Here is a 19,613-nt window from a genome sequence, read left to right as displayed (position 1 = left end):
TCCTGTAGGAGCGGTACAATTACTCCAATGTAAAACACAGACACTTGTCACAGTCACCCACCACTAAGTTTTTTTCACTACTTTCTACCAAAACACAATTCACATTTCACGATAATTAAATAATTACGTATTTTTGTTCTTTTCAACACTCGCTAGCAACAGACAATGGCGCCGCAAGATGGCGGCGGCGGAAGCGTATTTATTACAATGTATGCACCTAGGTAAATACCTACCTAGACCTACTAATAATACAACTAGGTCTATCTAATTTACTCAAAAATCACTAAAAATGTTGTAGGTACGTATTATTAAGTAATAACTGAAGTATTTTATTTTTACTAAGTAGGTAGGTAGGTACTTATTTTAAATTTTGATATTGACAATTCAAATTATTGTGAATCATTGTTCATGAGAAAAAGTTAGTGGTAGGTAAATAGGTACCTAACCTAGGTAACAAGTGTGTGTGTGTTTAAGATTGGTGCTCCCTCCCTGAAGTAAGTCAGTAAAAAATAAAATATAAGTACTTAGGTAATACATAAGTAGGTACATATGTATAAAAATAAAATGTTGCGTAAGTAAATAGGTAAGTACCTATATATTATACTCTACGTTATGGTGGCAAAAGTTTTAAGTACCTACCTACCTAGGTAGGTTAGTATAAATTTCTGTAATTTGTGTCTGCTTGTTGAATGATTGTATTTAAGTAGGTACTTACTTATTTGTTTTGCATAGGTACATACATACATTTACATACATAGGTACATATTTACTTACTAGAATTGTAATTGTAATAGGTACCTACATACATACTTAGGTACCTCCTTACCATGAATAAAACTTACTTACTTACTTAACTAACTAGGTAAGTACCTAAATCTCGTCTCGTCTCGATGTCGTAATAATGTATTTATATATATAATAAACATAAATATTTAAATATTCAGACAATATAGGTAATAACTTAATATTGAAATTAATAAGAGTACAAAATCGTGTACGACACTATACTCATTCTGACCCGCTCTATCTCGCGCATCGCATCGCTTCGTCTCTGTCTGCGGCCCCGCGCCCCTTCGCTTTCCCGCTTCTCGTCCGCCGACGATATATATATCGCGCGGTGGGCCTGAATTTTTAGACAACGCTCCGGCTCCGTCGTGCGCACGCAGTTTGATCAAGAGAAAGCAGCAACAGCAAGTTCAAGATGACCGGCCGTGGAAAGGGAGGAAAGGGATTGGGAAAAGGAGGAGCGAAGCGACACAGGAAGGTTCTTCGTGATAACATCCAGGGTATCACAAAGCCGGCCATCCGTCGTCTGGCACGCCGAGGCGGTGTCAAACGTATCTCCGGTCTGATCTACGAGGAGACTCGTGGTGTGCTGAAGGTGTTCCTAGAGAACGTGATCCGTGACGCCGTCACGTACACCGAGCACGCCAAGAGGAAGACCGTCACCGCCATGGACGTCGTCTACGCGCTGAAACGTCAGGGACGCACCCTGTACGGTTTCGGCGGTTAAGTCGCTCGCACCGCACCGCGCACATCGTGTTCCGCAGCCGATACGGCTACGAGGATACCGTGTAACCAACAAAAAGGCCCTTTTCAGGGCCGCAAATTGTTCTTGTTTTACGTATAGTTTCTTCAAACTGGCAACAACGATTCATAATACCTATACTGACAATAATTATATTATTATTTATATGCATCATCATACACCTAGGTACATTATGCTTGCGTATTTACATTTACACACTGGCAGCAAAAGTACCTACCCACTTATTCTTACTTATATAGGTACCTATGAAAAATATTGGTCAGAAAAAGCGTGCGAAGCTTATAAAAGAATATATGTATGTATATAGATTTATGGGTAGGTACTTAAGTAGGTACCTACGCTATTAGTCCTCAAGAGACGACTAATAAGTACTTATAATATTTTAGTTTACCTAAATACCTCCCAAAAGACGTGGTAGGTAGGTATAATAGGTACTTACCTTTACGGTGCAATGCAACCACACGTTCGTTTTACCACGTTCATCTGCTTAGTAACCTACTACTACCTAATTAATTTTAAGTAAGTAAGTAGGTAGGTACTTACAGATGAAACTTTTTATCACACATTAATGTATTTGTACTTCCTTTTTTTTTAAAGTATTCATGTTTTTCTTGACATGGGACGACATACATAAATACTTACCTCGACTCGTGAATGAACACGAACATTGTTAGTCGTACTTACACGGTGTTCGTATTCTGCGTTTGCAGTTTTATATACTTAAGTAAGTACCTACCTACCGAATACTCTTGTGTACCTATGTATTTAGTATTTAGGCGCATATTATGTATGTACCTAGGTCATAATCTATCATACTTACGGTACCAAATGACCTATGCAGTCAAGTAGTACACCTACCTACTCGCTCTCGTTCTCTCTACCTACTTGTGTGTGTGTGTCTGTCTGTCTGTAAGTCCTTTACTTAGGTACGCACAAGTGAGTGCGATGATGCGTTTGACCATCATCTGCACGTGCACACTGCACGACCATCGGCCACCAGTCACCAGCCAGCCATCTCACAACACCGGCTGATGACTGCCTTCATGTGATGCCGCCGAGACACCGGTGTGTCCTACGACCGTTCATCTTCGACACGTCAAAAGTCCATCCGCACCCGCTTGCCGCGCCCGCAGCCGCCACCCGCCGGGAGCGCCTTCTCTTCGCCTTCACCGTGGACGTCCGCCTCACCGCCACCGTCGACACACGCCGAGATAAACGCCCACAAATCAGACCACGTACGAGCTCCTCAACGCCGTCTCCACATTTAACGCGCCGCACGCGCCAACCCGCCGTACGCAAGCGTCCAACCATTAGCCCGCCCGCCCGACAAACGTATACACTACACATATATCGTATAAAAACAGTACACTGACATTGTTTTTTATTTAAAAAAATCATCATCATTCGACCATGGTTAGTGAAAACTTGGAACACATCAACTCGGAAAACGTCTCGAGGCACGCGGTCTGTCTGTGCGGCAATGCTCGAAATACGTGTCTCGAAATTTTGCTAGTGGCGACATCGTACGGTCGTTTTACGAACTACACTCCTTACTTGTTACTTACGTGTTACCTCAACCTCAATCAACTCAATCGAAATGGCTGACACCGCTGTTGCATCCGACGCGCCCGCGCCCACCACCCCCGCGAAGAAGCCGAAGGCATCCGCAGCAGCCAAGAAGCCGAAAGCGAAGCCCACGCACCCGAAGACCTCCGAGATGGTCAACAAGGCCATCAAGGACCTGAAGGAGCGCAGCGGCTCGTCTCTGCAGGCGATTAAGAAGTACATCGCCGCGTCTTACAAGGTCGACGCTGAAAAGCTCGCGCCTTTCATCAGAAAGTACCTGAAGAGCGCCGTCGAGTCCGGCGCGCTGATCCAGACCAAGGGCAAGGGTGCGTCCGGTTCGTTCAAGCTCGAGTCGAAAACTTCCGCAGCCAAGAAGCCAGCAGGCGCCGCCAAACCGGCCAAGAAGGCTGCCGCCGCTAAGAAGCCCGCCAAGAAGGCCGTCGCTGCGTCCTCCGCCGCCGCCAAGAAGAAGTCCGCCTCCGCTTCACCGTCTAAGCCCAAGTCTGCGGCTGCCACAAAGGACAAGAAAGCCGCCGCCGCTAAAAAGAAGCCCGCCGCGAAGGCGAAAATCGCCACACCCTCAAAGGCTAAAAGCGCCGCACCCAAGGCAAAGAAGACCGCCAAGCCGCCGACTAAGAAGCCGAAGGCGCCCAAACCGAAGAAGGCTGCCGCTCCCAAGGCGAAGCCCGCAGCTAAGAAGTCCTCCGCCGCCGGCAAGAAGTAAGCCGACGACGGTTTTTGTTGTGTTGCTTGCCGCCGCCGCCGCCGCAGTGACTACACGAAGCCATCGAACGTGCGCCATCGTGTTCGCACCGTATGTCGTCGGCACCGTTGGTGGTGTTGTTGTTGCGCTGTTGTATCATCTACTCGATACGCACGCACACGCACACAATGGGCGACTGACTACACTCGGACGACGAACACACGAGCCACGGTCGGTGAGTGCGCTAATACCGCACAACAAAAAGCCCTTTTCAGGGCTAACAAACAATTCGAGAAAACCAAATTGTTCTCTATTGTACTTTACTACGACGATTGTGTACTTACCTACGCCACGACGCAGGTAGGTACTAGGTACAAAATATATTAAATTAGGATAAGTACCTACCTACTTGTATGAAACTAATGTTGTAAGTACATAGGCCTCACCTGCCTGACTACTCTATACTATTGAAAACGAATTAAAAATCGGAGCGGAGCGTTTCATATAAGTACCTAAATACAAATAATATGTAAGGTGACATACATCATGCTTACAAAAATATTATACGCACATACATACCTAAGTAACTAAAATTCCCTCTAGCGACGGAACACTATTAGGTACCTACCTACGTAGGTATATTGAAAATGAAAATAACTTAAAAATCCCTGGGATCGAAACCTAGAGGTAGGTGCGACGACGAGCAAAGCGAGGAGGAGCGGTTAGGTGCACATGTTCGTTAAAAACTAAAGCGGAGCGCAGCGGAGCGGAGCGGAGCGTTTCATGTATAGTATGTAAAATACAAATTAGGTACATGTAAGGTAAGTAAGTACCTATACCGTATAAGTACCTACCATACAATACACCTGAGATACAGAATATGTCGAATTGTTATTTTATATTCAGTATTGTATATATCGTACTTAATATCAAAATAACCTTGTTAGTACCCATTATAAGTAATAGTAGACATATAAAATTAAAAAAAAAAAAGCACACAAGCTAACAAAAGTTAGTACACGAGCGATTTGTGACTACTCGACGCTTGTATCACCGTACACGACACCACCCGTTGATATATATATAGAGGGTCGCCGGTTGAGTAAGATACATTTCAACTCGTGAATTCGCTCGCTGCACACGTCGGCGCGCGCTCCATCTTCTGTCTCGCTCTATCAAGAAACAAACCAACAACCATGTCTGGCCGCGGCAAGGGAGGCAAGGTTAAGGGAAAGGCAAAGTCCCGTTCAAACCGTGCTGGACTCCAGTTCCCCGTCGGTCGTATCCACAGGCTGCTGCGCAAGGGTAACTACGCCGAGCGTGTCGGTGCCGGTGCGCCCGTTTACCTGGCGGCCGTCATGGAGTACCTGGCCGCTGAAGTTCTCGAGTTGGCCGGTAACGCCGCCCGTGACAACAAGAAGACCAGAATCATCCCGAGACACTTGCAGCTGGCCATCCGCAACGACGAGGAGCTGAACAAGCTGCTCTCCGGCGTGACCATCGCCCAGGGTGGTGTGCTGCCTAACATCCAGGCCGTGCTTCTGCCCAAGAAGACCGAGAAGAAGGCTTAAATCGAGTCGTCGTTCATCGGACACGCCACACTCCGCTGCTCGTGAGCTTTCACATGCACACGTCAGCGGCAAAACGGCCCTTTTCAGGGCCACAATATTATTCATGATTATTAAACACTGTTTCAACAAGACTTTACACGAACGATACATAACATTATATTAGGACTATGTAGGCATTTATATTTAGCTAGCTAGCTAGCTAGACAGACAATTCAATAATATACTACTACCTAGGTACCTGAATGTCTAATGAACTTACGATAATTACTTAAATGAAAATGAGTAAGTAAGCTTACACGTAACTTATTCGTGTTACTACGATTATATGATGTAATAAGAAATAATTTCATTACTAAGTACCTACCTAATTAGGTACTAACTTAAGTACTTACTTGCATATATTATTTTAATACTGTTAGTAGTAGATCTAACCTCCTACATACCTACTTATGTATGGTATCCTGGTAAAATAATGATTTATGAACTAAGTATTCATGTTTCAATGTTATAGATGGGTAGTTTAAGTTATGTAGCGCGATTTTCAAAGTCATAAAAATATATTATATTACTTAGGTACAGTTTACTTACTTAAATCATAATTGTAAAAATAATATACTTAAGTACCTACTTATATACCTACCAGGAGACTAAAAATAAGTAGGAGAGTTTTTTTTTTTAATTTTATGGTAAGTAATTGCGTTCATCATTAAACATAATAATAATACCTAATATATCTATTAAGTACATACCTAATATATGTAATAAGTATAGATTAACATCGTATCGGTTGTTATACTTAATAATTAAGTAATAAGTAAGTATATTACTGCTATTTTCATCTGGGGAATTATACCATAAACGTAAAAATATTATAACGAAAATGAACGCGTGCATCGATTCTGCCGTCACCGCCGCCGCCGCCGCCGCCGCCGCGTCGCTCGCTGTATACAGAATGCCGCAACGCGATTGGTCGAATGACGCGTCTGACTCATAACGAGCGCCCCTCGCCGCGCGCTCGTAATAAAATCCGACCGTCGGCCCGGTTTCAGGTAGGCCACCCTCGGTGGTACACTTATCTACTACCGTAGCGGACTTCATGTCTGTTGTGTCAATACCCCGGAGCTTGTCAGCCTCGAGGCCTCAGTGTGCAGGCTGGCTATGACCGGACATCCGGATCTGTATATTGCCTCTTGCTATCAGCCATCAGGAAAAGTAATTAAAACTGAGGACCTTAAGTCACTTTTGGATATGGGAAATAATGTCATACTTGCAGGGGATTTTAACAGTAAACATAAATCTTTTAACTGTAGAGTCAATAACCCAAACGGTTATATTCTTTTTAATTTCATGGATGAATACATGTTTGATGTGGTGGCTCCAATGGAGCCTACACATTATCCATTCAATCCTGAGCATCAGCCAGACATTTTAGACATTGCACTTTTAAAGAACATTTCTCTTTCTTTAAATAAGCTAGAGGTAATACACGAGCTTGACTCCGATCACAGACCGGTCATACTGGGTCTCGGAGATGCCAACTCCCTCTTCTCTCCTACCAAAACCATAACTAACTGGGATAGGCTTAGTCAGCGTTTAGGTTCGGCTAGTCCTTCTGACATAGCAAACTTACCTTCTCAAATTAACTCCACAGTAGAGATAGATACGGCGATCAATGCCTTGAGCGGTCACCTTCAAACAGTCATCACTGACTGCACCAGGCGGGTTCCTGCGATGACCCCTCATCGTTGGAGGTTGCCTGATGATATGAAGGCCCTGCTCAGGGCAAAGCACGCCGCCACTAGGGCACACGACCTCTTTCCAAGTAGGGAAAACAAGGATAGGCTCCGCTCTCTGCATCTCAAATGCAAATCTAGGATGAAGGCTCTACGTTCAGAGCGGTGGGATAGCCTGCTGGATGATATTAGGCCAACCCACACTGCTTTTTGGCGTCTTACACGCGCGCTTAAATCGGATACCGTAGTAGACATGCCCCCCCTGTCGAAACCTGATAACTCCCTCGCCTTCGACGACGATGAAAAGGCTGAATGTCTCGCCCTAAGTCTGGAGGCGCAATGCTCTCCTTCGGAAGAGCATCCCGATAGCACATTCATCCAAGTCGTAGACGAGGAAGTAGGACGTAGGGTTAGCTTACCTCCAGTAGATTCTCTCGACCTCGTGACGGTATCCGAAGTTAAGTTAGTCATAAAGGACCTTCATTGCAAGAAGGCTCCTGGCTCTGATGGCGTCTCCAACAGAGTCCTTAAGAACCTCTCAGCCTCGCTTATCCTCTTACTAGTAACCATATTTAATTCAGCTATGGCGAACTGCTATTTTCCAGACCTGTGGAAAATAGCAGACGTCATAGGAATACATAAAACTGGCAAAGCTAGAAATTTACCTTCTAGTTACCGCCCCATCAGTCTTTTAATTTCCCTAGGTAAGGTCTATGAGCGGCTGCTATCCGACAGGCTCAAAAAGATAGCATACGCTCAGGGACTCATCCCTAACGAACAATTTGGTTTTAGGGCCCAGCACTCTTGCGTCAACCAGGTTCATCGTATCACGGAATACATCTTAGATGGTTTCCATAGGAAGAGGCCGAAAGGCACTGCAGCTCTCTTCTTCGACATAGCGAAGGCTTTCGACAAGGTGTGGCACAACGGCCTCATCTTTAAGCTCTTCACGTTAGGCATCCCGGATCGGTTAGTGCTTATTCTCCACAGTTTCTTGCTCCACAGGTACTTCCAGTTTCGCGTCGAGGGTTCCAGATCATCTCTTCATCCGATTCGTGCAGGTGTCCCGCAAGGGTCAGTTCTAGCTCCTCTTCTTTTCTCCTTATACACAAGTGACATCCCCAGACATACGCATGTGTCGCTAGCATTATATGCTGACGACACAGCGATCTACTTAAGGGATAGGTTTAAAGGCAAAGTCCAGCACGGGCATCTCCAAAGCGCAACCAACGCCCTCGGCGAATGGTTTCGCAAATGGAGAATGGAGGTGAACCCGGAGAAAAGTACCGCAGTGTACTTTTCACGGGCTCTCCGCCGGCCCAACACTGCTCCTCAACCCAACATCACTCTGTTCGGCAAGCCTATCCCTTGGTCCGACCATGTCAAATATCTGGGTGTCACTTTCGACAGCAGACTGTCTTTTGCTAGTCATATACGTAGGGTTAGGAATAGAGCTTCTCTCTATTTAGGAAGACTAACTCCTCTGTTTCGAAGCAAAAAGCTCTCACTACGCAGCAAAGTGAGACTCTATCTAACTTGCATAAGACCCGTCATGACCTACGCTAGCGTAGTGTTTGCTCATGCTTCGAACAGATATATAAATTCTTTACAAGCAATCCAAAATAGATTTCTGCGCAGGGCGACAGGCGCGCCTTGGTACGTCCGCAATTTCAACTTGCACAAAGATTTGCAAATCCCTACTATCCGACAGTATCTCAAAGTCTCCTCAAACCGCTACTTCGACCAAGCGGTTAATCACACGAACCCACTAATTAGCAAACCGGCTAACTATCACGTTTTCCCTGAGTTCAAACAGAGGCGACGTCGTCCGAGACACGTTCTCTGTGACCCGGACGATGAGATCACTGTCCGTATTAGGGAGTTGCAAACCTTTGACTCCCCGACCCCTGCCTCGGCAACTGTCCCACTTAACTTTTACACACCCCGCCCCAGACCCGGGGGAGGGACTCACACTCGGACTCGGCCTTTTGCCGGTCCGAATCGTAGGGCTAGGATCCTTCTCCACCAAAACAGGTACTATACCCGCGTCAGGTACATTCCTGGCCGGTTCTCACCACCTCCATCTGGTGACGGGTCACTTAGGTAGGTCTCTCTTTTTAACTGGGTGAAGGCGCCTATCGGCGCCTCCCCCACAGTTAGGGTAAAACTGAATAAGTCCCTTATGGCCGACTTCAGTAAATAGGTTTCATTTAGAAAAAAAAAAAAAAAAAAAAAGGTTTCAGGTATTACGAGCTAAACACTCGCAACGTTCGCATCTCCGGTTTTGAATCCAGTTTGAAGCCACCATGCCACCCAAGACTAGCGGCAAGGCCGCCAAGAAGTCCGGCAAAGCCCAGAAGAACATCTCCAAGTCGGACAAGAAAAAGAAGAAGCACAAGAGGAAGGAGAGCTACGCCATCTACATCTACAAGGTGTTGAAGCAGGTCCACCCCGACACCGGTATCTCCTCGAAGGCCATGTCAATCATGAACTCGTTCGTGAACGACATCTTCGAGCGTATCGCCGCGGAAGCGTCTCGTCTCGCCCACTACAACAAGCGTTCGACGATCACCTCCAGGGAGGTGCAGACCTCCGTGAGGCTCCTGCTGCCCGGTGAGCTCGCCAAGCACGCCGTCAGTGAAGGTACCAAGGCGGTCACCAAGTACACCTCGTCCAAGTGAGGTGTGTGCCCCCAAACATAGCGGTGTACGGTGCCACTATGTTGTGCCTACCACCGAAACAAACGGCCCTTTTCAGGGCCACAAATATTTTCTGATGATTTACGATTGTTTCAATACTTACATACAAAAACGATTACTTACTTATATATCATAATATAAGATGATGTCAATATATAATATGTATATTGATGGTTACACTTACTTACTTGTGTTTACACACACTGTGGTAGGTACTCGCTACACTTAGGTAACGTATTAATGTGAAATATTAGGCATAATGTAAGTACTTATCTATGTAGGTACTAGGTACATACACGGACGGAGGAGCTGCGACGACGTGTTCACTGCACACGACGACGACGGATGGATTTGTATGAGTGACCCTGGAAAGGAAGAAACAAAAACGGACGTTTAGTTAAATAAAATTAAAATGTGAAAGAATGCGTGCCTACTCATTTCAGTGCACTGTATTATACTTACTTAATCTAAGTAAGCAAGTACCTACCTACATACATAATCGATAATGTTGTTTATTCTACTCTACATACTTGTGGCTTTTTAAATAAGTACATTTTCGGCAAAATACCATGGCATTATATTATTATTATTATTGATGTGACAACTTACATTTGGTTTGACATATAAGTAAGTACTTACCTACCTAAGTACTTATACAAAATTAAATACTTAAGTAAGTACTCTTACTTACAATGAATTCGTCTAGTTTGCGTTCTGGAATCTCTTATTATTTAGGTAATTAAGTACTTTACTTACTTACTAGGATTATTGTTTTCGTACCTATAAATAAGTAGGTACTTATAATTATTATATAAGTAGGTATGTTTCCCAGTCATTATGATTATACTAGGTAGGTACATACATACTTGCTTGCTTGCTTGCTTACTTACCTACCTACCTACCTAGATGTGTTATTTACAGTCCATTTAAACATAAGTAAGTACTTACTCACGTCTTGTCGTTGGGAGTGACTAGGTAGGTACCTACCTACTTACTTATGTTGAAAACATTAAATTTTAGAACATACCTAAATACTTAACTATGTACCTACCTACATAATAACATTTAAGTATAAGTATTCTTGTGATATATGCTTTTAATAAGGTGTTCATTATATATATTAAGTACTTATTATTTATATTATTTACATACTTAGGTATTTTTTTTTTTTTTAATTATATACCTAAGTAGGTACCTATACACTTACCTACTTATGCATGAGAAGGATGAAATAGATACTTACTAAGTACTTACATACTCAATAACGTAAGGATAAATTATTAGCCCGTACGTATGAGCCGAGCGGAGCGGTACCCCTCGCCCCGCGCGCCTCGACTTCGCCTTACCCCGCCGCGGAGACCGTACCGCTACTATAAATATAGCTGCACGAAACGCGATGGTTTTTATTCGTCCCCTTCTGTTCATCGCGCGCGCCCGTCGCTACGCTACGATACAACAATGGCCCGTACCAAGCAGACTGCCCGCAAGTCCACCGGAGGCAAAGCGCCCCGCAAGCAGCTCGCAACTAAGGCTGCTCGTAAGAGTGCGCCCGCCACCGGAGGTGTGAAGAAGCCCCATCGTTACAGGCCCGGTACCGTCGCTCTTCGTGAGATCCGTCGTTACCAGAAGAGCACTGAGCTTCTGATCCGCAAGCTGCCGTTCCAGCGTCTCGTGCGTGAGATCGCGCAAGACTTCAAGACTGACCTGCGTTTCCAGAGCTCCGCCGTTATGGCCCTCCAGGAGGCCAGCGAGGCGTACCTCGTCGGTCTTTTCGAAGACACTAACCTGTGCGCCATCCACGCGAAGCGTGTCACCATCATGCCGAAAGACATCCAGCTCGCTCGCCGTATCCGCGGTGAACGTGCTTAAGCGGTGGCTGCATCGTGCATTACGCGCACCTCGTTCGCTGTAACAAAACGGCCCTTTTCAGGGCCACAAAACATTCATTATTATACGCATTGTTTCTTTAAACTAAGACGAAGACGATTACTTACTCTTACTTGAGTACTTTTATCTTCGTATCTAAGTAGGTACTTACATAAGTAATTAACTAAATACATTTCTTACACCTTTTTTATGCAGTACTAGTACCTAGGTAGGTACGTACTTACTTTCGTATAAGTAGGTACAGTTTACCTATACATAAATAAATAACACACATAATAGCCTAACAAGAAAACCAATCACTAAGTAAGTACTACATAGTTTCTTTTGTGAACAACGGAGGGCGCCACATGCATGATTCAAGCAGATTACAAACTTATTTTGATTAACTGAGCACTGTTTTCACATTTAAAAATCAAAAAACTATGTAGGTACCACATCTATTCTAATCTACATAGATAGGTAGGTAGTTAAGTACTTACTTACATATTAAATTATAATAATGTTACTTACAAACGTGTTGTTGGCAAATCCTGTAGGAGCGGTACAATTACTCCAATGTAAAACACAGACACTTGTCACAGTCACCCACCACTAAGTTTTTTTCACTACTTTCTACCAAAACACAATTCACATTTCACGATAATTAAATAATTACGTATTTTTGTTCTTTTCAACACTCGCTAGCAACAGACAATGGCGCCGCAAGATGGCGGCGGCGGAAGCGTATTTATTACAATGTATGCACCTAGGTAAATACCTACCTAGACCTACTAATAATACAACTAGGTCTATCTAATTTACTCAAAAATCACTAAAAATGTTGTAGGTACGTATTATTAAGTAATAACTGAAGTATTTTATTTTTACTAAGTAGGTAGGTAGGTACTTATTTTAAATTTTGATATTGACAATTCAAATTATTGTGAATCATTGTTCATGAGAAAAAGTTAGTGGTAGGTAAATAGGTACCTAACCTAGGTAACAAGTGTGTGTGTGTTTAAGATTGGTGCTCCCTCCCTGAAGTAAGTCAGTAAAAAATAAAATATAAGTACTTAGGTAATACATAAGTAGGTACATATGTATAAAAATAAAATGTTGCGTAAGTAAATAGGTAAGTACCTATATATTATACTCTACGTTATGGTGGCAAAAGTTTTAAGTACCTACCTACCTAGGTAGGTTAGTATAAATTTCTGTAATTTGTGTCTGCTTGTTGAATGATTGTATTTAAGTAGGTACTTACTTATTTGTTTTGCATAGGTACATACATACATTTACATACATAGGTACATATTTACTTACTAGAATTGTAATTGTAATAGGTACCTACATACATACTTAGGTACCTCCTTACCATGAATAAAACTTACTTACTTACTTAACTAACTAGGTAAGTACCTAAATCTCGTCTCGTCTCGATGTCGTAATAATGTATTTATATATATAATAAACATAAATATTTAAATATTCAGACAATATAGGTAATAACTTAATATTGAAATTAATAAGAGTACAAAATCGTGTACGACACTATACTCATTCTGACCCGCTCTATCTCGCGCATCGCATCGCTTCGTCTCTGTCTGCGGCCCCGCGCCCCTTCGCTTTCCCGCTTCTCGTCCGCCGACGATATATATATCGCGCGGTGGGCCTGAATTTTTAGACAACGCTCCGGCTCCGTCGTGCGCACGCAGTTTGATCAAGAGAAAGCAGCAACAGCAAGTTCAAGATGACCGGCCGTGGAAAGGGAGGAAAGGGATTGGGAAAAGGAGGAGCGAAGCGACACAGGAAGGTTCTTCGTGATAACATCCAGGGTATCACAAAGCCGGCCATCCGTCGTCTGGCACGCCGAGGCGGTGTCAAACGTATCTCCGGTCTGATCTACGAGGAGACTCGTGGTGTGCTGAAGGTGTTCCTAGAGAACGTGATCCGTGACGCCGTCACGTACACCGAGCACGCCAAGAGGAAGACCGTCACCGCCATGGACGTCGTCTACGCGCTGAAACGTCAGGGACGCACCCTGTACGGTTTCGGCGGTTAAGTCGCTCGCACCGCACCGCGCACATCGTGTTCCGCAGCCGATACGGCTACGAGGATACCGTGTAACCAACAAAAAGGCCCTTTTCAGGGCCGCAAATTGTTCTTGTTTTACGTATAGTTTCTTAAAACTGGCAACAACGATTCATAATACCTATACTGACAATAATTATATTATTATTTATATGCATCATCATACACCTAGGTACATTATGCTTGCGTATTTACATTTACACACTGGCAGCAAAAGTACCTACCCACTTATTCTTACTTATATAGGTACCTATGAAAAATATTGGTCAGAAAAAGCGTGCGAAGCTTATAAAAGAATATATGTATGTATATAGATTTATGGGTAGGTACTTAAGTAGGTACCTACGCTATTAGTCCTCAAGAGACGACTAATAAGTACTTATAATATTTTAGTTTACCTAAATACCTCCCAAAAGACGTGGTAGGTAGGTATAATAGGTACTTACCTTTACGGTGCAATGCAACCACACGTTCGTTTTACCACGTTCATCTGCTTAGTAACCTACTACTACCTAATTAATTTTAAGTAAGTAAGCAGGTAGGTACTTACAGATGAAACTTTTTATCACACATTAATGTATTTGTACTTACTTTTTTTTTAAAGTATTCATGTTTTTCTTGACATGGGACGACATACATAAATACTTACCTCGACTCGTGAATGAACACGAACATTGTTAGTCGTACTTACACGGTGTTCGTATTCTGCGTTTGCAGTTTTATATACTTAAGTAAGTACCTACCTACCGAATACTCTTGTGTACCTATGTATTTAGTATTTAGGCGCATATTATGTATGTACCTAGGTCATAATCTATCATACTTACGGTACCAAATGACCTATGCAGTCAAGTAGTACACCTACCTACTCGCTCTCGTTCTCTCTACCTACTTGTGTGTGTCTGTCTGTCTGTCTGTAAGTCCTTTACTTAGGTACGCACAAGTGAGTGCGATGATGCGTTTGACCATCATCTGCACGTGCACACTGCACGACCATCGGCCACCAGTCACCAGCCAGCCATCTCACAACACCGGCTGATGACTGCCTTCATGTGATGCCGCCGAGACACCGGTGTGTCCTACGACCGTTCATCTTCGACACGTCAAAAGTCCATCCGCACCCGCTTGCCGCGCCCGCAGCCGCCACCCGCCGGGAGCGCCTTCTCTTCGCCTTCACCGTGGACGTCCGCCTCACCGCCACCGTCGACACACGCCGAGATAAACGCCCACAAATCAGACCACGTACGAGCTCCTCAACGCCGTCTCCACATTTAACGCGCCGCACGCGCCAACCCGCCGTACGCAAGCGTCCAACCATTAGCCCGCCCGCCCGACAAACGTATACACTACACATATATCGTATAAAAACAGTACACTGACATTGTTTTTTATTTAAAAAAATCATCATCATTCGACCATGGTTAGTGAAAACTTGGAACACATCAACTCGGAAAACGTCTCGAGGCACGCGGTCTGTCTGTGCGGCAATGCTCGAAATACGTGTCTCGAAATTTTGCTAGTGGCGACATCGTACGGTCGTTTTACGAACTACACTCCTTACTTGTTACTTACGTGTTACCTCAACCTCAATCAACTCAATCGAAATGGCTGACACCGCTGTTGCATCCGACGCGCCCGCGCCCACCACCCCCGCGAAGAAGCCGAAGGCATCCGCAGCAGCCAAGAAGCCGAAAGCGAAGCCCACGCACCCGAAGACCTCCGAGATGGTCAACAAGGCCATCAAGGACCTGAAGGAGCGCAGCGGCTCGTCTCTGCAGGCGATTAAGAAGTACATCGCCGCATCTTACAAGGTCGACGCTGAAAAGCTCGCGCCTTTCATCAGAAAGTACCTGAAGAGCGCCGTCGAGTCCGGCGCGCTGATCCAGACCAAGGGCAAGGGTGCGTCCGGTTCGTTCAAGCTCGAATCGAAAACTTCCGCAGCCAAGAAGCCAGCAGGCGCCGCCAAACCGGCCAAGAAGGCTGCCGCCGCTAAGAAGCCCGCCAAGAAGGCCGTCGCTGCGTCCTCCGCCGCCGCCAAGAAGAAGTCCGCCTCCGCTTCACCGTCTAAGCCCAAGTCTGCGGCTGCCACAAAGGACAAGAAAGCCGCCGCCGCTAAAAAGAAGCCCGCCGCGAAGGCGAAAATCGCCACACCCTCAAAGGCTAAAAGCGCCGCACCCAAGGCAAAGAAGACCGCCAAGCCGCCGACTAAGAAGCCGAAGGCGCCCAAACCGAAGAAGGCTGCCGCTCCCAAGGCGAAGCCCGCAGCTAAGAAGTCCTCCGCCGCCGGCAAGAAGTAAGCCGACGACGGTTTTTGTTGTGTTGCTTGCCGCCGCCGCCGCCGCAGTGACTACACGAAGCCATCGAACGTGCGCCATCGTGTTCGCACCGTATGTCGTCGGCACCGTTGGTGGTGTTGTTGTTGCGCTGTTGTATCATCTACTCGATACGCACGCACACGCACACAATGGGCGACTGACTACACTCGGACGACGAACACACGAGCCACGGTCGGTGAGTGCGCTAATACCGCACAACAAAAAGCCCTTTTCAGGGCTAACAAACAATTCGAGAAAACCAAATTGTTCTCTATTGTACTTTACTACGACGATTGTGTACTTACCTACGCCACGACGCAGGTAGGTACTAGGTACAAAATATATTAAATTAGGATAAGTACCTACCTACTTGTATGAAACTAATGTTGTAAGTACATAGGCCTCACCTGCCTGACTACTCTATACTATTGAAAACGAATTAAAAATCGGAGCGGAGCGTTTCATATAAGTACCTAAATACAAATAATATGTAAGGTGACATACATCATGCTTACAAAAATATTATACGCACATACATACCTAAGTAACTAAAATTCCCTCTAGCGACGGAACACTATTAGGTACCTACCTACGTAGGTATATTGAAAATGAAAATAACTTAAAAATCCCTGGGATCGAAACCTAGAGGTAGGTGCGACGACGAGCAAAGCGAGGAGGAGCGGTTAGGTGCACATGTTCGTTAAAAACTAAAGCGGAGCGCAGCGGAGCGGAGCGGAGCGTTTCATGTATAGTATGTAAAATACAAATTAGGTACATGTAAGGTAAGTAAGTACCTATACCGTATAAGTACCTACCATACAATACACCTGAGATACAGAATATGTCGAATTGTTATTTTATATTCAGTATTGTATATATCGTACTTAATATCAAAATAACCTTGTTAGTACCCATTATAAGTAATAGTAGACATATAAAATTAAAAAAAAAAAAGCACACAAGCTAACAAAAGTTAGTACACGAGCGATTTGTGACTACTCGACGCTTGTATCACCGTACACGACACCACCCGTTGATATATATATAGAGGGTCGCCGGTTGAGTAAGATACATTTCAACTCGTGAATTCGCTCGCTGCACACGTCGGCGCGCGCTCCATCTTCTGTCTCGCTCTATCAAGAAACAAACCAACAACCATGTCTGGCCGCGGCAAGGGAGGCAAGGTTAAGGGAAAGGCAAAGTCCCGTTCAAACCGTGCTGGACTCCAGTTCCCCGTCGGTCGTATCCACAGGCTGCTGCGCAAGGGTAACTACGCCGAGCGTGTCGGTGCCGGTGCGCCCGTTTACCTGGCGGCCGTCATGGAGTACCTGGCCGCTGAAGTTCTCGAGTTGGCCGGTAACGCCGCCCGTGACAACAAGAAGACCAGAATCATCCCGAGACACTTGCAGCTGGCCATCCGCAACGACGAGGAGCTGAACAAGCTGCTCTCCGGCGTGACCATCGCCCAGGGTGGTGTGCTGCCTAACATCCAGGCCGTGCTTCTGCCCAAGAAGACCGAGAAGAAGGCTTAAATCGAGTCGTCGTTCATCGGACACGCCACACTCCGCTGCTCGTGAGCTTTCACATGCACACGTCAGCGGCAAAACGGCCCTTTTCAGGGCCACAATATTATTCATGATTATTAAACACTGTTTCAACAAGACTTTACACGAACGATACATAACATTATATTAGGACTATGTAGGCATTTATATTTAGCTAGCTAGCTAGCTAGACAGACAATTCAATAATATACTACTACCTAGGTACCTGAATGTCTAATGAACTTACGATAATTACTTAAATGAAAATGAGTAAGTAAGCTTACACGTAACTTATTCGTGTTACTACGATTATATGATGTAATAAGAAATAATTTCATTACTAAGTACCTACCTAATTAGGTACTAACTTAAGTACTTACTTGCATATATTATTTTAATACTGTTAGTAGTAGATCTAACCTCCTACATACCTACTTATGTATGGTATCCTGGTAAAATAATGATTTATGAACTAAGTATTCATGTTTCAATGTTATAGATGGGTAGTTTAAGTTATGTAGCGCGATTTTCAAAGTCATAAAAATATATTATATTACTTAGGTACAGTTTACTTACTTAAATCATAATTGTAAAAATAATATACTTAAGTACCTACTTATATACCTACCAGGAGACTAAAAATAAGTAGGAGAGTTTTTTTTTTTAATTTTATGGTAAGTAATTGCGTTCATCATTAAACATAATAATAATACCTAATATATCTATTAAGTACATACCTAATATATGTAATAAGTATAGATTAACATCGTATCGGTTGTTATACTTAATAATTAAGTAATAAGTAAGTATATTACTGCTATTTTCATCTGGGGAATTATACCATAAACGTAAAAATATTATAACGAAAATGAACGCGTGCATCGATTCTGCCGTCACCGCCGCCGCCGCCGCCGCCGCCGCGTCGCTCGCTGTATACAGAATGCCGCAACGCGATTGGTCGAATGACGCGTCTGACTCATAACGAGCGCCCCTCGCCGCGCGCTCGTAATAAAATCCGACCGTCGGCCCGGTTTCAGGTAGGCCACCCTCGGTGGTACACTTATCTACTACCGTAGCGGACTTCATGTCTGTTGTGTCAATACCCCGGAGCTTGTCAGCCTCGAGGCCTCAGTGTGCAGGCTGGCTATGACCGGACATCCGGATCTGTATATTGCCTCTTGCTATCAGCCATCAGGAAAAGTAATTAAAACTGAGGACCTTAAGTCACTTTTGGATATGGGAAATAATGTCATACTTGCAGGGGATTTTAACAGTAAACATAAATCTTTTAACTGTAGAGTCAATAACCCAAACGGTTATATTCTTTTTAATTTCATGGATGAATACATGTTTGATGTGGTGGCTCCAATGGAGCCTACACATTATCCATTCAATCCTGAGCATCAGCCAGACATTTTAGACATTGCACTTTTAAAGAACATTTCTCTTTCTTTAAATAAGCTAGAGGTAATACACGAGCTTGACTCCGATCACAGACCGGTCATACTGGGTCTCGGAGATGCCAACTCCCTCTTCTCTCCTACCAAAACCATAACTAACTGGGATAGGCTTAGTCAGCGTTTAGGTTCGGCTAGTCCTTCTGACATAGCAAACTTACCTTCTCAAATTAACTCCACAGTAGAGATAGATACGGCGATCAATGCCTTGAGCGGTCACCTTCAAACAGTCATCACTGACTGCACCAGGCGGGTTCCTGCGATGACCCCTCATCGTTGGAGGTTGCCTGATGATATGAAGGCCCTGCTCAGGGCAAAGCACGCCGCCACTAGGGCACACGACCTCTTTCCAAGTAGGGAAAACAAGGATAGGCTCCGCTCTCTGCATCTCAAATGCAAATCTAGGATGAAGGCTCTACGTTCAGAGCGGTGGGATAGCCTGCTGGATGATATTAGGCCAACCCACACTGCTTTTTGGCGTCTTACACGCGCGCTTAAATCGGATACCGTAGTAGACAT

General features: G+C 44.5%; 7 protein-coding genes across 7 annotated transcripts; all 7 read left to right on the top strand.

Moving 5' to 3' along the window:
* The first annotated feature begins 1,117 nt into the window (after positions 1 to 1,117).
* LOC105388563 (histone H3) lies at positions 1,118 to 11,761 on the top strand. Its single transcript, XM_048630044.1, has 4 exons — positions 1,118 to 1,487; positions 7,981 to 8,002; positions 10,528 to 10,540; positions 11,271 to 11,761. The coding sequence occupies exons 1-4, from the start codon at positions 1,202 to 1,204 to the stop codon at positions 11,688 to 11,690; spliced, it is 741 nt and encodes a 246-aa protein (XP_048486001.1). The 5' UTR covers positions 1,118 to 1,201; the 3' UTR covers positions 11,691 to 11,761.
* Positions 3,063 to 4,222, top strand: LOC125490526 (histone H1B-like). Its single transcript, XM_048630021.1, has one exon. The coding sequence runs from the start codon at positions 3,147 to 3,149 to the stop codon at positions 3,837 to 3,839; it is 693 nt and encodes a 230-aa protein (XP_048485978.1). The 5' UTR covers positions 3,063 to 3,146; the 3' UTR covers positions 3,840 to 4,222.
* Positions 4,914 to 5,484, top strand: LOC125490537 (histone H2A). The gene has a single exon (XM_048630035.1). The coding sequence runs from the start codon at positions 5,015 to 5,017 to the stop codon at positions 5,387 to 5,389; it is 375 nt and encodes a 124-aa protein (XP_048485992.1). The 5' UTR covers positions 4,914 to 5,014; the 3' UTR covers positions 5,390 to 5,484.
* LOC125490530 (histone H2B) lies at positions 9,359 to 9,888 on the top strand. The gene has a single exon (XM_048630026.1). It carries the CDS (start codon positions 9,429 to 9,431, stop codon positions 9,801 to 9,803), a length of 375 nt encoding a protein of 124 aa, XP_048485983.1. The 5' UTR covers positions 9,359 to 9,428; the 3' UTR covers positions 9,804 to 9,888.
* Positions 11,762 to 13,359: 1,598 nt separating the features above from the next.
* LOC119694769 (histone H4) lies at positions 13,360 to 13,845 on the top strand. The gene has a single exon (XM_038121875.2). It carries the CDS (start codon positions 13,438 to 13,440, stop codon positions 13,747 to 13,749), a length of 312 nt encoding a protein of 103 aa, XP_037977803.1. The 5' UTR covers positions 13,360 to 13,437; the 3' UTR covers positions 13,750 to 13,845.
* A 1,451-nt stretch (positions 13,846 to 15,296) lies between these two features.
* Positions 15,297 to 16,458, top strand: LOC125490522 (histone H1B-like). The gene has a single exon (XM_048630017.1). The coding sequence runs from the start codon at positions 15,383 to 15,385 to the stop codon at positions 16,073 to 16,075; it is 693 nt and encodes a 230-aa protein (XP_048485974.1). The 5' UTR covers positions 15,297 to 15,382; the 3' UTR covers positions 16,076 to 16,458.
* Positions 16,459 to 17,149: 691 nt separating this feature from the next.
* LOC119694763 (histone H2A) lies at positions 17,150 to 17,720 on the top strand. The gene has a single exon (XM_038121869.2). It carries the CDS (start codon positions 17,251 to 17,253, stop codon positions 17,623 to 17,625), a length of 375 nt encoding a protein of 124 aa, XP_037977797.1. The 5' UTR covers positions 17,150 to 17,250; the 3' UTR covers positions 17,626 to 17,720.
* Positions 17,721 to 19,613: the final 1,893 nt, after the last annotated feature.

This window comes from Plutella xylostella, chromosome 24 (assembly GCF_932276165.1).
Source record: "Plutella xylostella chromosome 24, ilPluXylo3.1, whole genome shotgun sequence".
Classification (NCBI taxonomy): domain Eukaryota; kingdom Metazoa; phylum Arthropoda; class Insecta; order Lepidoptera; family Plutellidae; genus Plutella; species Plutella xylostella.
Note: the sequence above shows the minus strand (reverse complement) of the source record. Positions and strands in the feature narration are given on the sequence as shown.

Bases quoted from the DNA above. Each gene is read 5' to 3' on its own strand.
- LOC105388563 (XM_048630044.1), top strand. From the start codon at position 1,202: ATGACCGGCCGTGGAAAGGGAGGAAAGGGATTGGGAAAAGGAGGAGCG. The intron at 1,488-7,980 runs GCACCCTGTACG...TGGTTTCCATAG, and splicing joins CGCGCTGAAACGTCAGGGAC to GAAGAGGCCGAAAGGCACTG.
- LOC125490526 (XM_048630021.1), top strand. From the start codon at position 3,147: ATGGCTGACACCGCTGTTGCATCCGACGCGCCCGCGCCCACCACCCCC.
- LOC125490537 (XM_048630035.1), top strand. From the start codon at position 5,015: ATGTCTGGCCGCGGCAAGGGAGGCAAGGTTAAGGGAAAGGCAAAGTCC.
- LOC125490530 (XM_048630026.1), top strand. From the start codon at position 9,429: ATGCCACCCAAGACTAGCGGCAAGGCCGCCAAGAAGTCCGGCAAAGCC.
- LOC119694769 (XM_038121875.2), top strand. From the start codon at position 13,438: ATGACCGGCCGTGGAAAGGGAGGAAAGGGATTGGGAAAAGGAGGAGCG.
- LOC125490522 (XM_048630017.1), top strand. From the start codon at position 15,383: ATGGCTGACACCGCTGTTGCATCCGACGCGCCCGCGCCCACCACCCCC.
- LOC119694763 (XM_038121869.2), top strand. From the start codon at position 17,251: ATGTCTGGCCGCGGCAAGGGAGGCAAGGTTAAGGGAAAGGCAAAGTCC.